Raw genomic sequence first — 17,329 nt, 5'->3', positions numbered from 1 at the left:
TAAAATTATACATAGAAAAAATTAGCCAGGCATGGTGGCACATGCCTGTAGTCCCAGCTACTCGGGAGGCTGAGGCAGTAGGATCGCTTAAGCCCAGGAGTTTGAGGTTGCTGTGAGCGAGGCTGATGCCACAGCACTCTAGCCCAGGCAACAGAGCCAGACTCTGTCTCAAAAAAAAAAAAAAAAAAAAAAATTGAAAAAAAAATGTGAATGCCTTTAAAAAAATAAAATAAAAAATAAAAACAAACAAACAAAAAGATAATGACCTCTAGTTCTATCCATGTTGCCGCAGACAGGATTTCATTCCTTTTTCTGGCTGAGTAGTATTCCATGGTGTATACGCACCACATTTTCTTTACCAATCTTCCATTGATGGACAATTAGGTGATTCCAAATCTTTGCTATTGTGACTAGGGCTGTAACAAACACACGAGTGAGTGCAGGTTTATTGTTTTGATACAATCATTTCTTTTCCTTTGGGTAGATACTCAGTGGTGGGATGGATGGATCCGAATGGTTGTTCTATTTTTAGTTCTTTGAGAAATCTTACTAGAATAGTAAATTTTAAACACTGTTTCAGCCAGATCTGAATCTCTGGTCACCACTCTGTGACTTGAAAAATATAAGTCCCCTGACATTGTTTCTGATCTCGTTTTCTTGTGGGGTTCCCTCCTCAGAGTGTGAGCTGAGAGCCCCAAGGAGACAGTGAGTGTGACAGCCCAGAGCCCGAGTTCACCTGGGGGATTTAGAATCCCACTGGCACCTGTAGGGACTCTCAGGTGAAAGTTAGCTGAACAGACAACTCTCTATCCAGATTTGCCCACCCTTTCAGGCTCTGTGCTGGGCTCTCCCCTGCCCAGGCTTATTCGATCCTCTCATTAGGAGATCAGAGAGGTGAGGCGTCTGGCCAGTGTCACACAGACAGTATGTGGGCAAGCCAGGCTCAGGCCTGGCAGACTTGGGGGCAGGGCTCCTCCTCTTCCTCCACCAGCGGCCAAGCCAGCGTCGCATCTTGTCTGTGGGTGAAGTTGAGACAGACAGAACATCAAAAACGGTATGAGATTCATCTCTGAATTGCCAAATTAAGTATTTTTTAACACAAAATGGAACACATGGAAACAGCAGAGGGGGGTGTGTGTGTGTAGACTCTTTCATTGCACTTATATTTATCGAGCACCTACGTTGTGCCAGGCCCTGGGGACATAGCAGTGACTGAGGCAGACATAGTCCAAGCTGTCAGGGAGGCGTTGGGGTGGGTACCTGGGGCAAGGTCTTACACATAAGCAGGTCTGTACAAACACACGCGTACGTGTGCATTAGTGTTCCAAACTGATGGAAGACTAGACGCGTTTGCCTAGCACAGACACACACAGACACACGTCCCCAGGGCTCACACACGTGTATACTCGTACCCCCCATGCACTCGTATTCACCCACAGGGTTCAGACCGACTTCCAGCGGGAACTGAGGAAAGGAAACCGGGCCTTCTGCCCAATACAGTAACCAGGAGGATGCGACGTGCCGTCCACCCGATCTCACCGTAAAGGCCAGCACAGGGCCTGAATCCGGCTCTTCCCCCCTCCTGCCGGCCAGGGGCGGAGCTCCCAGAGTTAGATGGTGCTGATGGCAGCTGCGCCCAAAGACTCTGCTAAGAGTCACTGCCACCATCTATTAAACACAAGCCAGGCACTTGTCACACATTGTCTCCTTCGCATATACGCTGGCTCTGGAGGTGGGTCTGGTATCACTGCCATTTTACAAATGAGACTGAGGCTCACAGAGCTGGGATGTCTCACCCGGGGCCTCACACAGCTCACAAGTGGCAGAGCCCGGGTTTGACCTCCTCCAACAGACCTCCTCTGTTGGAAACAGCATCCCAGTGCTGGTGCTGATCAGATGTCCCTGTGCCCGGAGCCACCTGGGACGGTGGAGTCCTCAGGTCTTTCCTGCTACTTGCTGACAAGCTGAGGGCCCAGCGCTGGTTCCCAGAGCCATCGCCAACTTTTCTCCCAGCCTGGCCTCTCTGGGCAGTGACCTGTCAGGTGGGAAGAGAGAAGGACCTGGAGCCTGACAGAGGGGCAAGGAGATTACTGCTTGGGGCAGGGGGTGAACAGGCAGTTCTGGAGCCTCCACCCTGGCTCCAGTCTCTCCACCTGTAAATTGGGTGGTAACAGCCCACGTGGAGTTCTGTTGCGTGTTCAGTGAGAGCACAGGGAACATGCTTAGCCTGGAGCCCGGCACATTGCCTGGTCCTGTTGCTGCCGTTGTCTTGTTACTATTAGCACCTGCCCATCCACCCATCAGCAACTTCCTGAGGGCCTGTCTGCTGAGGGAGTGAGTGTGCTGTGCCCTAGAGATGTGGCGTGGGCTCACGTTCTAGTGGGAGAGATGGAAGTATCAATAAATAAGGACGATTTGGTGCACAGGATGCCTGGAAAGAGGTCTGTACTGAGTATAGGGAGGGCACAGAAGGCTGTGGTCCATTCTGTCAAGATGCAGCCAGAGCACTGGAGTGAAGTCTTGTAAGAGGGAGTGTTTGCCACTCAGACAGGGTGAAAAGGGCATTCCAAGAGGACGCAGCAGCAGCACAGACCTCAGGACAAGAACAGCCAAGTGCACTGGAGAAACTGTACATGGGGCGGGGGAGCAGGATCTGATATTCACAAGGCCCACACACACGAGCTATGTGAAAAGAGCAGCCTGGGTATGAGGCAGTGACAAGTCCAGGCCCCACATTATGTCGTGTGTGAGTGACCTCAGCAGCCTGACTGAAGGTGTGAGAAGCAAGGGGTGTTAGACTCAGGAAATCACTCGGCTGCGCATGTCCCACCTCCCACCAGCAGGGGTCCCACTCAGGTCCCTGTGGAGTGCAGGAACCTGGGGGACACAGGAGAACATCAGATAGCCTAAGCGATCTTTCATATTGTTAGGTAGCAACCAAATCTGCAGGTGGTGGGTGTAGGCCTGGAGGGTGGCTCCTAGAAGTGGAGAAGCCAGGGACCAATCAGGGGAAGGGAAAGCAGGAAACCGCAGAACACCTGACAATCATTTGGTAATGTCCCACACCTCCTGTAAGCCCTGCCCTGGACCAGGCCAGTAAAAGGAAACCACCTGGGAGTCCTCAACCTCTTTCTCCACTGGTGGAGACTGACCTGTTCCTTTCTCTGGAACGTATTTTCACTTTGGGTAGCTTCCTTCCTTCCTTTCACTTTGCATAGTTTCTTTCTTTTCTGTAATAAATTGTGTGGGATTGCTTTGTATTTGTGATCACTGCATCATCAGCTTAAGTTGGTGCCAGTACTCACTTTTGACACTGGGAACTGAGGACCAGGGAACACTGAGATAGACCTAACAATATGGCACCCAAAAAACCAGACTTCTCTTTTCTTAAGGTTTTGTCTGAGCTCTTGGCTGAAGGACAGCCGATGGGCCAAGGATTGACTTTCACGTTGCGGGGTGACTGCTGGCAGCAAGCGTGAGGAAGAACACCCTGGTCAGGCAAGGCCAACCCTCCCCACCTCTGCCTCTGGTCCCTGCCTGGGTCTCCTATGTCCACCCAGCCAGTGGATTTTCACGACCTTTGGCTTCCAGGTGATTTGGCCAATGGGCAGCCCTAGCAGGAGACTGGAGGGAAAGGAGAGAGGCCAGGGATCTGGGATTATCTGGATATAGAAGCAAAACCTCTAGTTCTGTGAGAGCACCAGTGCCTAAAGCTTTGGGATGTGGCTCTGAAACTTATGGGAAATGTTGACAGCCATTGTTTATGTAAAGGATTTCACTGCAGCATTGTGTGCATGTGGGATGGGCAGCAATGCATCGTGCATCACAGGGGACGAATAATCACCAATGGCACATGGTGTGCAGAGAACAAGGTAGTTCTACATGTACCTGTGTGGAAGGACGCAATCAAGTGCTGGTTAGGAAAAGCCAAGTTACAAAAAGTTGTCCCATCAGTCAGGGGTCCACCTGAGAAGCAGAACTAATAAGAGACAAGTAGCGTGAAATTGTGGGGACTGCTGAGCAAGCCCAAAGTTCCCAGAGCAGGCAATCAGGAGAGAAGGCCACCAGCAGGCTGGGACGTGGGGCACGAGCTAAAGCTCATCCACAAGCAAGAGTCTCAGGGAGGCCTGAGCTTTTCAAGGCCTTCCAACTATCACGTCAAGCCTGCCAGGATAATCTCCCTTTGATTAAAGTCGATTAGGTACCTTAATCACATCTGCAAAATCTCTGCACAGCTGCACCTAGGTTAGTGTTTGAACAACCTTGAGGTGTGTGCAAACCACAAACCATCAGCTGCCTCCCTTCCTTCCTCCATCTCTCCCAGGGAAGACCCCTTTGTAGTCTGCCTCACCGGAATCATCCCTGAAAGGGGATTCTGAAGGCTGCAGTTTAGCCCAGCAAGTGGATATATCAAAAGCCATCACAAGCACATATATGGTAATCCCGTTTGTAAACGCATGTGCCCTCTTGGCACACATCAAATGCGTTTGAAATGCAGAGAAAAAGATCTGGAATGACCCACCCCAAACTGTGAACAGGGGTATGTATGGGAATAAGGGGGAGTGTGGGGTAAGGAGAAGGGAGAAGGGGCTTTTACTTCCTATGTCAATATTGAAGTTTTATTGTTTTCTTGTTTTTACTATAAATATTACTTCAGTGACTTTACCAAAGTACAAGAAAATGTTTTATAAAATCTTGGAGTAGAGAAGGCCTTTCTAATCATTCAGAACAGATAGTTTTGACACAGGGGAAATGCTTTTTTTTTTTTTTGAGACAGAGCGCTCTGTCACCCAGGCTAGAGTATAGTGGCATCAGCCTAGCTCACAGCAAACTCAAACTCCTGGGCTCAAGCAATCCTCCCACCTCAGCCTCCCAAGTACCTGGGACTATAGGTGCACACCACGACGCCGGCTAATTTTTCTATTTTTAGTAGAGACGGGGTCTTGCACTTGCTTAGGCTGATCTCAAACTCCTGAGCTCAAGCAGTCCTCTCACCTCAGCCTCCCAGAGTGCTAGGATTACAGGCGTAAGCCGTTGCACTCGGCCCAGGGAAATGCATTTTTTTATATCAAACACCTCATAATTAAAAGCAAAGAATTGAGGAAATATTTATAATGTATCATTTCCTCAAATCTAAGATGCACTTTGCCTCCCATCCACCTACTCCTTGCCAAAAGGCAAGAAACTCAACAGCTGGTGGTTTGTATCACAATTGAGGAAACAGATATCAAGGAAAAGGGATTTGAACCCTAACACATAGAGGTCTTTAAAACCCAAGAAAAATGGGTGCAAGAGTTTACAGGGAATTCACCCATCAAAAGGCCAAAAGAATGCAAATTAAATCAAGAGTGATACTTTTCATGATTAATGAAATGCTTAAACGACAGTCCGTCTCCACCCCCAACACTGTGGACCTAAAATGTCCACCTCCAACTCCAATGAAGTCACCAAGGACATGTGCAAACTTGTACATGTTCACTGTGTGCTCAGCTATTATAGTGAAAATGTGTAAAGAAAGATCTGGCAATAAGGTAACTGCTAAGTAAACCAAGGTCCACACAAAGTAGCAGCGGTACAGAGGCGCTGTTATCCAATGAGAGACAAAATTCTACGCAAAATTGACCAAATTCTGTAAAATAAATATCTGTACATATGCACTAGCGACTATGAAAACACACCAAAACATTAATAGTAGCTATCTCCAGAGAATCAGATAAAGAGCAATTTTTTACAAATAAATTTTTACATTTTCAAAATGTTCTCTAATGATTTTATATTTAGAAAAAACCATGTTAATTAGAAAATACACAGTCACAGGTCAGGCCCTTAGCCGGGCTCTGGGCTGGCAGCTTCCTTTCTGGCACATGTTTGTAAGGTACTCAGGAAGCCGTCTGCATTCTTGGGGCTGGGGAACTAATGGGGAGGAGGAGTCACCAAGACTTGGTCACCAAGACTTGCTCACCTGCCAGCAGGCCCTCAGAGGCTTCTCCAGTGAGATCCTTCTGTGGACAGGCCCATTGAAGGCAGGTCCCAGTGGTCACAGCCTGCCCAGGGGCTCCTAAGGCCAGAGGGAGCTTGCAGGCCCCACCTCAGCTCCTGGCCTCTGCCCCTGGTACATCTGTACCCTCAGTCCCCCTGTGACTTACAAATGTCCCCATGTCCCTGCCCCTTCAAGTAGCCTCTGATCTTCCTGGGCCAATCTTAATAAGTGAATGGCCAAACCAACATTACCCTCCCCCCCCTTTTTTCTGATCACAAGTCAATATTTAGAAAATAAACAAATGCAAAAAGATTGGCCGGGCCGAGCAGCTCATGCCTGTAATCCTAGCATGCTGGGTGGCTAAAGTGGAAGGATCTCTTGAGCTCAGGAGTTGAGACTAGCCTGAGAAACAGTGAGACCCCACCTCTACTAAAAATAGAAAAATTAGCTGGGTGCAATGCCACACGCCCAGCTACTTGGGAGGCTAAGGCAGGAGGATCACTTGAGCCCATAAGTTTGAGGTTGCAGTGAGCTATGATGACGTCACTACAACTCTAGCTGGGGTCAATGAGTGAGACTGTCTCAAAAAAGACAGAAAAAGAGTCTACAGCCATACCACCCTGAACGTGCCCAGTCTTGTCTGATCTCAGAAGCTAAGCAGGGTCGGGCCTGGTTAGTACTCGGATGGGAGAAAGAAAAAGAAAAATACCCCACCCACAATCTCCATTTGGTTTGTTGGAGCCTGTGTGTGCATCAGGACAGACTTATCTGGGCTCAGAAAGCTGCTGTCCTGGCACACCCACATGCAGCCTCACCACTCTCTGGCTGAGGGCCAGTGGGGACTCCCTCTAGGCACACCCTCCTCCCTGTCCTGCTCATCTCCCTCTTGTGTTCCTTATGCTCGACCTTGGGATAGATCCTCCCTGGCCCCTTCCTTTGCTGCACCCTCAGGACGTGGGTTTACAGCTTTCTGTGCTGGGGCCCCTCTGGAGTGGGTAGATCTTCTGCCTGTTTTAACCATCAACGGGGCGTCCAGCGGGGAACCCGCCTGCCACCTCCACCCTGCCGATGCTCTCGGCCATGGATCTTCTGGTGCTGGATGAGGGTGGACAGCTGGCTACAGGCCCTCCCGCAGGCCTGGCACCTGTATGGCCTCTCGCCACTGTGGAGCCGGTAGTGCTCGTTCAGTGTGTAGCTCCTGCGGAAAGCCTTGCCACACTCTGTGCATGTGAAGGGCTTCTCCTTGGTGTGGATCTTCTGGTGCAGAGTGAGGTTGGACTTGCGACTGAAGGCCTTGCCACATTCCGAGCATTCAAACGGCTTCTCGCCCGTGTGGAGCCGCTGGTGCAGAAGGAGCAAAGAGTTGTGTCTGAAGGGCTTCTGGCACACTGAACACTCATAGAACTTGTCCCCCGCATGGGCCTTCTGTGCCACACCAAGCAAGGGGTTCTGACCTCCACCGTTGTCCTGGGGGCTCTCCTCAGCATGCAGCCTGTGGTGTTTCAAGAGCGACGACCCTCGGATGAAGCGCTGCCCACACCGTAGGCAGCTGTAAGGCCTTTCCCCACTGTGGATGCGGCAGTGCTCGTTGAGGGTGAACCGGCGGCAGAAGGCCTTGCCACACTCACTACACTCGTAGGCCTTCTCCCCTGTGTGGAATTTCTGGTGCTGCAGGAGCCGGGAGCTGCGGGTAAAGGTCTTGCCACACTCACCACACTCATAGGGCCGCTCCCGGGTGTGGACCCGGTGGTGGGACACCAGCTGCGTGCTCTGCCGAAAGGCCTTCCCACACTCGCTGCACTGGAAGGGCTTCTCTTCAGTATGGATCAGCTGGTGCCGCAGCAGGATGGAGCTCTGCTTGAAGGCCTTCCCACACTCGGTGCACTGGTAGGGCTTGGCCCCTGTGTGGATGATCTGGTGCCTGAGCAGCAGCGAGTTGTACTTGAACACCTTGCCGCACTCGCACCTATAGCCTCTCTGCCCGCTGGCTGAGCTCCTTGTAGGCCGGCTGCCCAGTTCTTCTCTTCGCAGAACCCCTGGGGAGATGCTTAACTCCTCAGCCTGAGCCCAGGGGAGGAGGCGTTGTTTATCTGATCTGTCCTCAGGACTGCCATTGAGGTCAGATAGCTTGGGGTCCCTCCTGGGGAGGCATCCCCAAACCATGCCTGACAGTCTGGCCTGCCTAGAGATCTCCCTCTTTGGAGGAGACTCTGCCATCCCAGACTCCATCCTGGAATCTGAGGGAATAAACAGAAAACACAAGGATGATCTAACCGCTACACTCACAAAAGGAACTTACTGATTTGAAGACAGAATCTTTTCTTTTTCCAAGTCTTTTCCCCCCAGCTTTACTGAAGTACAAATGACTAAAATTATATATATTTAAGGTGTATAATATACATCTACATTGTGAAATGATTAATACAATCAAGTGAAGATAGAACCTTTATGTCAAAGGTACAGGGAGGTTTGAGAAATTCTTGTAAGAGGTTTTAAAATCATGGTTCAGGTGAGAAAGGGGAACAAAAAGGGGGACTAAGAAAGGCTTAAGTGCCATGGGAGGCTGGCTTAGGTGGGGAGCACACAGGGAGGCCCAAGGCCTGGCAGGAAGAGCCGGATGTTAGGCACAGGGCACCCCTCTTGCCCCACAGCCCTGTTCTTTGCTCCTCTCTCCTGCAGAGGGATCACACACAGTCCATTCACTCAGCAAACTTGTCGGGGGCTCTGCCTCTATAGAACTCCAGGACTAGGGGCTTCCTTCCCATCTCAAGATCCTCTCTGTAGCCTCTGCTGTCCTGAGCTCAGTCCTTGGCACATAGGACATGAGAACTGGGAAAAATCAAAGGAACCCAAGGGTAGTGTCCACTGCACCCACAGACCTGGCCCCTGATACCGTGGGGACACCAAGACAAAGAACTCATGCACTGGGCCTTCCTGTGTAAGTTAGTCTTAGGTAACCTTAGACCTACAACCACAGCGTTCCAGAGGACTTTGGCCCCTTGTGAGGAGCTAAACATGCACACCTCCCACTGTGCAGGAAGCGGCCTGCATGGAGCTGCACAAAGCCCAGGCCAGGCGGGGGGCTGCATGACATGCCCTGCGGTGCTCCAGCAGCCCTGGCTTCCCTGCGCCTCGCACTCACCTGTGCACAGGCTGGCCTTGGTTCCTCTCTCCTCAGCCACCTGCAGAATCAAGGCCCCTGGCTCCTCCCCTTGCTCCAAGAGGGAGATCAGTGCTGGTTTGGTGATAAGAAAGCCTGAGCACAGGGAGGAAAAGCAGCACGTGACTGGGTGCAGGGAAAGGAAGGATGCCCAGCTGCCTGCTGGAGGCCTCAGGAGCATGGACTGCTGGGAGGCTCAGGAAAACACACCATCCCAGGAGGGACGGCTGGGTGACTGAGGGGAGAGGGGCTGCCCCAGGAGAGAAGCCCCAGGCAGGCCAAGGCTGGGCAGTGGATGCCCAATGGGAAGCAGGAAGGGACTCCTTGGGGAGCCTCCAGCTTCCCCTCCAAACATGTCAGATTTCGCATTCAGAAAGGAACCAACTCCCCAGGGCCTGGTGGACGAGGCAGGGTCATCTCTGAGCCTAACGCAGAAACACCTCCCAGCCCCAGGACCGAAGGGAGAAGCCCTCACCCAGCGAGGCCAGGTTCCCATAGTTCTCCAGCATCACGTCCCTGTAGAGTGCCCGCTGATCAGGGGCCAGGCAACTCCACTCTATCCTCGTGAAGTACACAGCCACATCCTCGAACACAATGGTCTCCTGCAACCACACACCCTGCTGTCCTGGCCAGTTGAAGCCTCGGCGAGGACCCAGGAGATGGGGAGCCACATTAGGAACATGTGGATGATCTGTCCGGCTCTGGGGATTGAGGCTTCTGTCCTCGCTAGTCACTGCTATATCCCCAGGGCCCAGCACAGAGGGAGCACCCCAACATTCCCCAAGGGAGTAGCCTCCTCCTCCTCAGCAGGAACCCCAGAAGGTAAGAGGGGGAAAGTGAAACTGGGGAAGGGAGAGAGATTCTGCTAGGAAGGGGATCTCAGCCTTGGCTTCATCCCTCTTCAATGGGCTATCAGGGATTTGGGGAAGGAGCACCCCAGAGATACTAGTGGCTGAGCCTCCACACTAGGGGTGAGTGTTCTGCCCTCTGGGTCTTAGTTTCCAACACCAGCAGTGAAGTCAGCGTCAGGAGAGTGGGGCTGGCCATTCACACCAGGAGGAAGGCAGGCGCTGGGGAACAATAGGTGCTAGCTGACCCTAGACAGATGTTCAGGGGCTACAGGGGGCCCCAGGCAGCCCACTTGTGCCCAAAGCATCAGGAAGGAGTCTACAGAACCTTGTGTGAGGCTTGGCCATAGAGGGAGGAGGCTGCCCTCAGCTTGCAGACTCCATTCTATGATGTGTGTGGGCCTGAGGCTCCCTGGGAAGATGCTCAGGGCTGAAGGGCTAAGGCTGGGGGCAAAGGCAGAATCCTGGGGCAGCAGAAAGGCCCAGAAGGAATGCTTACCTGGGGTCCAGGCATTGGGCGTGGCATCACCATTCCAGGGTATCCAGTGGGAGTGGAGCAGGTGCTAGAGATGGTGCGTGCTGGGGGAACACACAGCCATGAGTGGAAGGAGCCCAGGCTGGAGGCCCCACACGCCAAGAAAGACCCCCTCAGATCCAGAAGAGAGCAGGAAATGGTGAGATGCTGAGGCAAACACATTAGCCACTTCCCTCACATCCCAAGGAGAAGCTGCATCCAAGACCTGCTCACCCATGTTGCTCACTCCTTCCACTGTTTGCTGAATGTCACCTTCTCAGGGAGGGCTTCCATGATATTATTTAAAACTGCTGCCTCCCCTTCCACCAGAATTCCTTATTCTTTGGTTTATTTTTCTCTACAGCTCTCTGTCATCTGACATAAAACAAGTTAACTTACTTGCTTCTTATCTGCCTTGCCCCATGAGACAAGGCCTCTGGTCTCTAACTCCAGGGCCTGGCACACAGCAAACGCTCGGTAAGGATTTATGAAATGAACAAAGGGATCCCTGACATGGGTGACTCTGCGACCAGTAAAACCATGTTGTGGAACACCAGAAAACATTATTGCTATAATACCACATGACACAAGCAGAAAAATAAACCTGGCAGCATAAACCCCAGCAGATTAACCCTAGTTCTTTCTGGGTCATAGAATTATGGGTAGTTGTTTCTCTTCTGTTTTTCTAATTTCTTCAAGACTTATTTATTTATGTACCAACATGTTTTACCTTTGTGGTTGTGGAAAAGTTATTTATTTATTTATTAGCTCTTTTCTGTCGGTTTTATTTTTTCATTTTTATAGCCCTGACTCAAGGGAAAAATTATTTAAAAAACAGTAAATACAATTCTGCTCTGATAAGATATACACACATTAGGCATGAGGCCTTGCTCTCCTCACTCTTCCCTTCAACAGACACTTGAGCTCTTGTGTTTGGGTGGAGGTCTCCGGGGCTATCCTTTTCTGTGGGGCTTGAGTCCCCTAAGTAGCTGCCACTTTGTAAGGAGATGTGCCCTTTCAGGCATCAGTTAATAAAAAGCATATGGGTAGAAGCAGGCTGGTTGCTTGGTTACAATGCTGTGAGGTAACATTTGGCAGCAGAGCCTTTTTGACATGTTAGTATGAAGGGCTATAGGGGAAGATTGGACAGGCTTGTGAGTCACCTGTGCCTGGACAGCACAGACTGCAAATGCATGGAAGAGCAGAGCCACCCCACCCCCATCCAGCTCCCAATCAGCTATCTGTCCCGGGCAATCTGTGGGCAGGACCCACCAGGACCATTGATTGCTATTGCCAGATCTGTTGTCCTCCTCACCCAAACAAGGCAACCAGCATATCTCAGGGGACAAGGCTGCCAAAAGACATGAGCCACCCTACCCTTCAACACATACCACCCTCCACTGTGGAGAGAACTGTAATCCAGGGCTAGGAGGGGGATAAGTTACCACTGCTGGTTTTTGTTTGCTCCTGTCTGGGGAGTGCATGTCCTCAGGGAGGGGCCACCTGGTTAGAGGGAAAAAAATCTACTTTTAGTTCTACCTTTGGAATCAGGGAACAAGCCTTTAATCAGATTAAACAGTGCTGGGGTTAAAAAGAATGGAGCAGAGATATGATGACAAAATAGGTCAAGTTCTTACTCATTGTGCTAACAAAGAAAATATCAAGGCGGGAGGAGTGCTAATTTAGATGGAGGATCAGGGAGGGCTTCTTGGGGGAAATAACATTTGGAGTCTGGAAGACCAGGAATGATCACCTCCCTCCAACCCTAGAATAAAACCCTGTTCCTCAGAGGCCCAGGGCACCTTGCTCCTTGCTCACTACACTGCAGCCCTGGAGCCTTCTCTGTCACTCAAACCAGCCAAGGCCTCTGTACCCTCCGCCTGGAAGTTTCTCCTTAGGGATAGGCAAGGTTGCTCCCTCTACCCATCAGGTTTCAGTTCAAATGTTAACTCTTTAGAGAGGCCTTCCCTGGCTACCATGCCTACCCTAAATCCCTCATCTCTCACAATTTTATCTCTTTGGTTTATTTTCTGCGTAGCCCTTGTCACGAATAAAAATTATTTGCTTGTTTATTGTCTCTATTACATTAATGCTTCACTTCTATTGCAATACATGCTCCATGAGATGGGGGACGTTGCTTGTTCACTGCGGTGTCCCCAGCACTAGAAGAATCCTCTGGACACAGTAAGCACTCAATAACTATTCACAAAATGACTGTTGCCCAGCCGATGCCTTAACCCTGGGAGTAGGAAAAGCTGCACAGGGTAAAGTGGGGGAGGAAAAGGGTGACCGCGGGAAAAAAGTGTGCGGGGGAGAAGGTGCACAGGGGAGGTGGGAAAATCCTCCAGCCAGCGCCTGTCGCTCCGGAGCTGGTTCGCTCGGACGCCTGCAGGCTTGAGTCCGAGGGAGGTGCAAATTGTGACAGAGCTTGGTTCTCCCAGGAGAAGCCCCTACCTCGCAAGGCCTCCCTACCCTGCAGCCTCAGCTCAGCGCAAACACCCTAACTCCGGGATGCCGGGTGCAGGGGGCCGCCCCGCACGCCTCCCATCGCAGCCGAGAGGAACTGGGACCCCGGGCCCTTCGCCTGTCCGGAGACTCCCCAAGGACCTCTGGACCAAAGGAGAAGTGAGGTGGCGGCGCCGGCTGCGAGTCAGCTCCCCGCCGTGCTCAGCGCGGCCTCTGCACCGGCCACAGCCTCAGCCCAGCCGGGATCGGAGGACCGAGCCCCTCTACAGTCCCCGCCCCCGCGGCCGGGGCCGACTCACCCTGGCCAGCCGCCCGGGATAGCAACAAGGGGAACGCAGGGCGGCAGGCGCACAGCTCTCCAGATTCTGGCCCGCCCCCGGAAACGGGCCGCGACGCCGCTCTGAGAGGCTAGGAGGACCAAGCACCTCGGTGGCGCCCCGTAGTCTCGGCGCTCTCGGGCTCTTGGGGCGGGCTATCGCGAGAGCCGCTGAGGGCCGGGGCTGCGTGCGGCGACCCCCAAGCTTGAGGGGCACGGTGGCTGGAGAGGCCATCTCTCCAGGAAAGGGTTCTTTACAGTCAGGGTCCAGTCTCGTATCCCTTCATTCACGCTCTCAGCAGGGCGCGATCTTGCCCATCCGACCTCCTCCTTCCTCGCCCCTGAGACCCACAGCTAGGCCCTCCCTATTTCCTGGGCCGGCTGCCCCTCCCGCGCTCCGCGAAGCCTGGGGGAAGTGGGGATTCTCTCCTCCTCCCTGGGTAGGGTGACCCTATCCTAGCAGGGACTCACTCCCACACCGCAGCTACCACCTCGACGCCCATCACTGCCCTCCCTGGTGCTTCCAAGCAGAGACCTCGGCAGCTCAAAGGGCGAAAACCGAGCCCTGGGAGACCTCTGCGAGAATCTGCAACCTCTCCAACTCCCTCCAGCCTCTCTCTGGCCCGCGCCCGCGACTATCCCGAGCGCAACACCCTACCCAGTGCGCCTGCGCGGAGGCCCAAACGCCAGGGCAGCGCCTCTCCTCCAGGTGGACTACGAGCCCCAGCGTGCACCGCGCTCGACCGGCCGCGGCACAATCGGAAGCTGGTGTGGCTCTGGGCCCCGCCCCGGAAGATAAGGCGGCTCGCGGGCGCGTGTTTCCTCTTTTGGCCGCGTTAGTCCACAGGTAGGTTGTTCTTTTGGCTCTGTGGCCTCTGCATCATCCGCAGCCATCCGCGACCCTGGGGCTCGCCGGGGTCCCCGGCCGACGCTCCTGAGAGTACGCTGGCGCGCGCGACCACCAAAAAAGTCGAGGGTGGGGGAGCGCGCGCGGCCTCGGGGGCGGAGTTCCAGGAATCCTGGCCAGGGGGTGTCTGGCTGCCACGGCGCTGACCGTGAGTCCCCCTTAGACCCGTCGCCATGGGCCGCGTGATCCGTGGACAGAGGAAGGGCGCCGGCTCTGTCTTCCGCGCACACGTGAAGCACCGCAAGGGCGCCGCGCGACTGCGCGCCGTGGACTTCGCGGAGCGGCACGGCTACATCAAGGGCATCGTGAAGGTGCGGGGCGCCAACCAGGGCGGGTGGAGGGGACCGGGCATCCTTCCGGGACCCCACGCTCACGCCGCCCCGGTCCGCAGGATATCATCCACGACCCAGGCCGCGGCGCGCCCCTCGCAAAGGTAGTCTTCCGTGATCCATACCGGTTTAAGAAGCGGACGGAGCTCTTCATCGCTGCCGAGGGCATTCATACGGGCCAGTTCGTGTACTGTGGCAAGAAAGGTTAGTCTTGAAACTGGGAAGGTCGAGTTGGAGAGGGGCTGGAGGGCTGCCTGAGATGCTCACCCAAGTCGGGGCAGGAGCATCTCAGGCAGAAGGCGCGCATGGGGAGATACGCCTGGTCAGACGAGTTACCCAGTGGGTGTCTGGAGAAATGTAAGAGGCAGCAGCGCTCCCCACGTTGGGAGCTGCCTGGAGCGAGTGGGTTCTCTTTGCCTTTGGCTGCACTGATCACCCGGTGCTACATCCCCTTGCAGCCCAGCTCAACATTGGCAATGTTCTCCCTGTGGGCACCATGCCTGAGGGTACAATCGTGTGCTGCCTGGAAGAGAAGCCTGGGGACCGTGGCAAGCTGGCTCGGGCGTCAGGGAACTATGCCACTGTTATCTCTCATAATCCGGAGACTAAGAAGACCCGTGTGAAGCTGCCCTCTGGTTCCAAGAAAGTCATCTCTTCAGCTAACAGGGCAGTTGTTGGTGAGTGCCAGGCATCAGTTGAATGCTCAGGGCTGTGGGTGGGCAGGCTGTGACTAGCCAGCAGCTAGACCTGGTCTCTAGAATCTGATTGTCTATTTCTCTGAAGTTTGAGCTTGTCTTGTAGTTTTAGTTGTCATAGATGTAAAGTGGGTACAATAGTCCTTACTCCGATGCTGTTGTGGAGTTGCGAGAGATTATGATTAACTCACCCAGGATTTGTTGGGTGAACTGTCTGTACTCTAGTACAGGGGTCCCCAACCTTTTTGGCACCAGGGATGGGTTTTGTGCAAGACAATTTTTCCGTGAGGGTGTGGGGGGCATGGGTTTGGGATGATTCAAGCGCATTACATTTATTGTGCAGTCAAATCTCTTTGTTAATGATCTGTTTGCAGCCGCTCCCCAGCATTAGCATCACCGCCTCAGCTCCATCTCAGATTATCGGACATTACATTCTCGTAAGGAGTGCACAACCCAGGTTCCTCCCACATGCAGTTTATAGTAGGGTTCTCACTCCTGTGAGAATCTAGTGCTGCTGCTGATCTGACAGGAGGCGGAGCTTATGTGGTGATCTAAGTGATGGGGAGCTGCTGTAAATACAGATGAAGCCTCACTGGCTCACCTACTCCTATGTAGCTGACATCCTAACAGGCCACAGATGGGCATTGGGGGACTGCAGCTCTAGCATAACCTAGGCTTTTGGCATCCAGTTAGTTAACAGCCATTTCAGAGAAGACAGGGTCAGAAATTTGTGATTTTCTCAAAAATACTTAGTCAGTGAGTGAAAAAGGATTCAAATCCAGGTTAGTTCTTTTTGCTGTTTGGCAACATCTTTGGAATCCCTGTGCCAAACCAGCCTTACACAAGGGAGACTCCTGAAGTTTGTGTTCACAGAATAAGCAAAGTTGAGATGTGGTAAGTTGGGTCAGTTGTTCTGGGGTGGGAGGGGGGGTGGCGTTCGGAGGTTGAATGACCTGCTTGGTGTCTCAGACACGGTGAAGGGATGATGTGGGGTAGAGCCTTGGTTTGTCTGCCCACTGGAACTTGAAGCTGAATGTCAGCTCACAGGGTGCAAGGGGCTTCTCTTATGGTAGAGGATGGTGGGTTTTTTGATTGGTAGTTGTTGACACTATATGACTGGAAAATGGGTGATTAGCACAGGGGGTGGGTAGCTGGCAAAGATGGGAAGTGATAGTGGTCTCACAGGAGGGCCTTACAGTGCTGGGGATAGTGTGTGATGCACATCCCTGAGGTACCTGAATCTCTACAGGTGTGGTGGCTGGAGGTGGCCGAATTGACAAACCCATCCTGAAGGCTGGCCGTGCTTACCACAAATATAAAGCAAAGAGGAACTGCTGGCCACGCGTGCGGGGTGTAGCCATGAATGTAAGTACCTTAGAAATGTGGGGTGAGGTGTTAAAGGTACAATGGCCACACATCTGGGTAGACAAGTCCCTTCCAGGGGTGTCCCTTTCCTCTACAATAGAGGTATCTCTAGTCTTGGGGCTATTGATTTTGCTCCAGCCCTCCTGAAACAGGTGGAGGCATTCCCATTCTAACTGCATCCTCCTCTGCCTGCAGCCCGTGGAGCATCCCTTTGGAGGTGGTAACCACCAGCACATTGGCAAGCCCTCCACCATCCGCAGAGATGCCCCTGCTGGGCGAAAAGTGGGTCTTATTGCTGCCCGCCGGACTGGACGTCTCCGGGGAACCAAGACCGTTCAGGAGAAAGAGAACTAGGGTGGAGGGGCTCAATAAAGCTTGTCCTTATACCACTAGGCTGTGTGCTCCATGGTTTCAGAGATGGGGTCTCTGCTGGGAAGACTACCAGGGTTGTTACAGGGAAGAGGAAGATGCAGTAGACCACCAGCGAGTAATGGAAGCTCTGAAGGGAAAGTCCGTGGTTGGAGAAGAAGGTGCAAGTGCCCTGGGCCAGGGCCTTGCTTTCCCATGGAGGGGACCAAGAAGTTGACATCTTAGATGTGGCATTTAGGTGGGTGACTCAGGTCTACCTGCAGAGCTTGATGTAAGAGTCCATTTCAGATGAGGAAACTGAAGAATGGGAAATAGATTAGCACCAAACCCTGGTTCTCTGGACTCAACTTTATTCTGCCTCGGTAAGGAGACTCACACCA

The 17,329-nt window shown here is 52.8% G+C and overlaps 3 protein-coding genes across 9 annotated transcripts in view; 2 read left to right on the top strand and 1 right to left on the bottom strand.

The window, feature by feature from the left end:
- The window catches only part of LOC123644827 (zinc finger protein 252-like), a 211,739-nt gene that overhangs the window by 94,550 nt on the left and 99,860 nt on the right, over nucleotides 1–17,329 (top strand). The window lies entirely within an intron of this gene.
- Nucleotides 6,456–14,035, bottom strand: ZNF517 (zinc finger protein 517). Of its 7 annotated transcripts, none has more exons than XM_045561126.1 (6): nucleotides 13,943–14,035; nucleotides 11,948–12,005; nucleotides 10,488–10,567; nucleotides 9,616–9,742; nucleotides 9,123–9,236; nucleotides 6,456–8,217 (listed from the first exon to the last, which is right to left on the bottom strand). In XM_045561126.1, the coding sequence occupies exons 3-6, from the start codon at nucleotides 10,518–10,520 to the stop codon at nucleotides 7,001–7,003; spliced, it is 1,491 nt and encodes a 496-aa protein (XP_045417082.1). In that variant the 5' UTR covers nucleotides 10,521–10,567; nucleotides 11,948–12,005; nucleotides 13,943–14,035; the 3' UTR covers nucleotides 6,456–7,000. The 7 variants fall into 7 exon arrangements, with proteins under 7 accessions (XP_045417082.1, XP_045417081.1, XP_045417083.1 ...); XM_045561125.1 differs by lacking the exon at nucleotides 13,943–14,035 and adding an exon at nucleotides 13,268–13,900; XM_045561127.1 differs by lacking the exon at nucleotides 13,943–14,035 and adding an exon at nucleotides 13,820–13,870.
- On the top strand, nucleotides 14,028–16,969 carry RPL8 (ribosomal protein L8). Its single transcript, XM_045561144.1, has 6 exons — nucleotides 14,028–14,131; nucleotides 14,355–14,502; nucleotides 14,583–14,724; nucleotides 14,979–15,197; nucleotides 16,465–16,580; nucleotides 16,776–16,969. The coding sequence occupies exons 2-6, from the start codon at nucleotides 14,365–14,367 to the stop codon at nucleotides 16,932–16,934; spliced, it is 774 nt and encodes a 257-aa protein (XP_045417100.1). The 5' UTR covers nucleotides 14,028–14,131; nucleotides 14,355–14,364; the 3' UTR covers nucleotides 16,935–16,969.

This window comes from Lemur catta, chromosome 9 (assembly GCF_020740605.2).
Source record: "Lemur catta isolate mLemCat1 chromosome 9, mLemCat1.pri, whole genome shotgun sequence".
NCBI lineage: Eukaryota > Metazoa > Chordata > Mammalia > Primates > Lemuridae > Lemur > Lemur catta.
The sequence above is the reverse complement of the archived record's forward strand: the minus strand, read 5'-3'. Positions and strand labels throughout refer to the sequence as shown.

Bases quoted from the DNA above. Each gene is read 5' to 3' on its own strand.
- ZNF517 (XM_045561126.1), bottom strand. From the start codon at position 10,520: ATGGTGATGCCACGCCCAATGCCTGGACCCCAG. The intron at 9,237-9,615 runs GTGAGGGCTTCT...CCCTGTGCTCAG, and splicing joins TGGGAACCTGGCCTCGCTGG to GCTTTCTTATCACCAAACCA. The intron at 8,218-9,122 runs GTGAGTGCGAGG...TTATTCCCTCAG, and splicing joins CAAGGCCAGCCTGTGCACAG to ATTCCAGGATGGAGTCTGGG.
- RPL8 (XM_045561144.1), top strand. From the start codon at position 14,365: ATGGGCCGCGTGATCCGTGGACAGAGGAAGGGCGCCGGCTCTGTCTTC. The intron at 15,198-16,464 runs GTGAGTGCCAGG...GAATCTCTACAG, and splicing joins AGCTAACAGGGCAGTTGTTG to GTGTGGTGGCTGGAGGTGGC. The intron at 16,581-16,775 runs GTAAGTACCTTA...CTCTGCCTGCAG, and splicing joins TGCGGGGTGTAGCCATGAAT to CCCGTGGAGCATCCCTTTGG.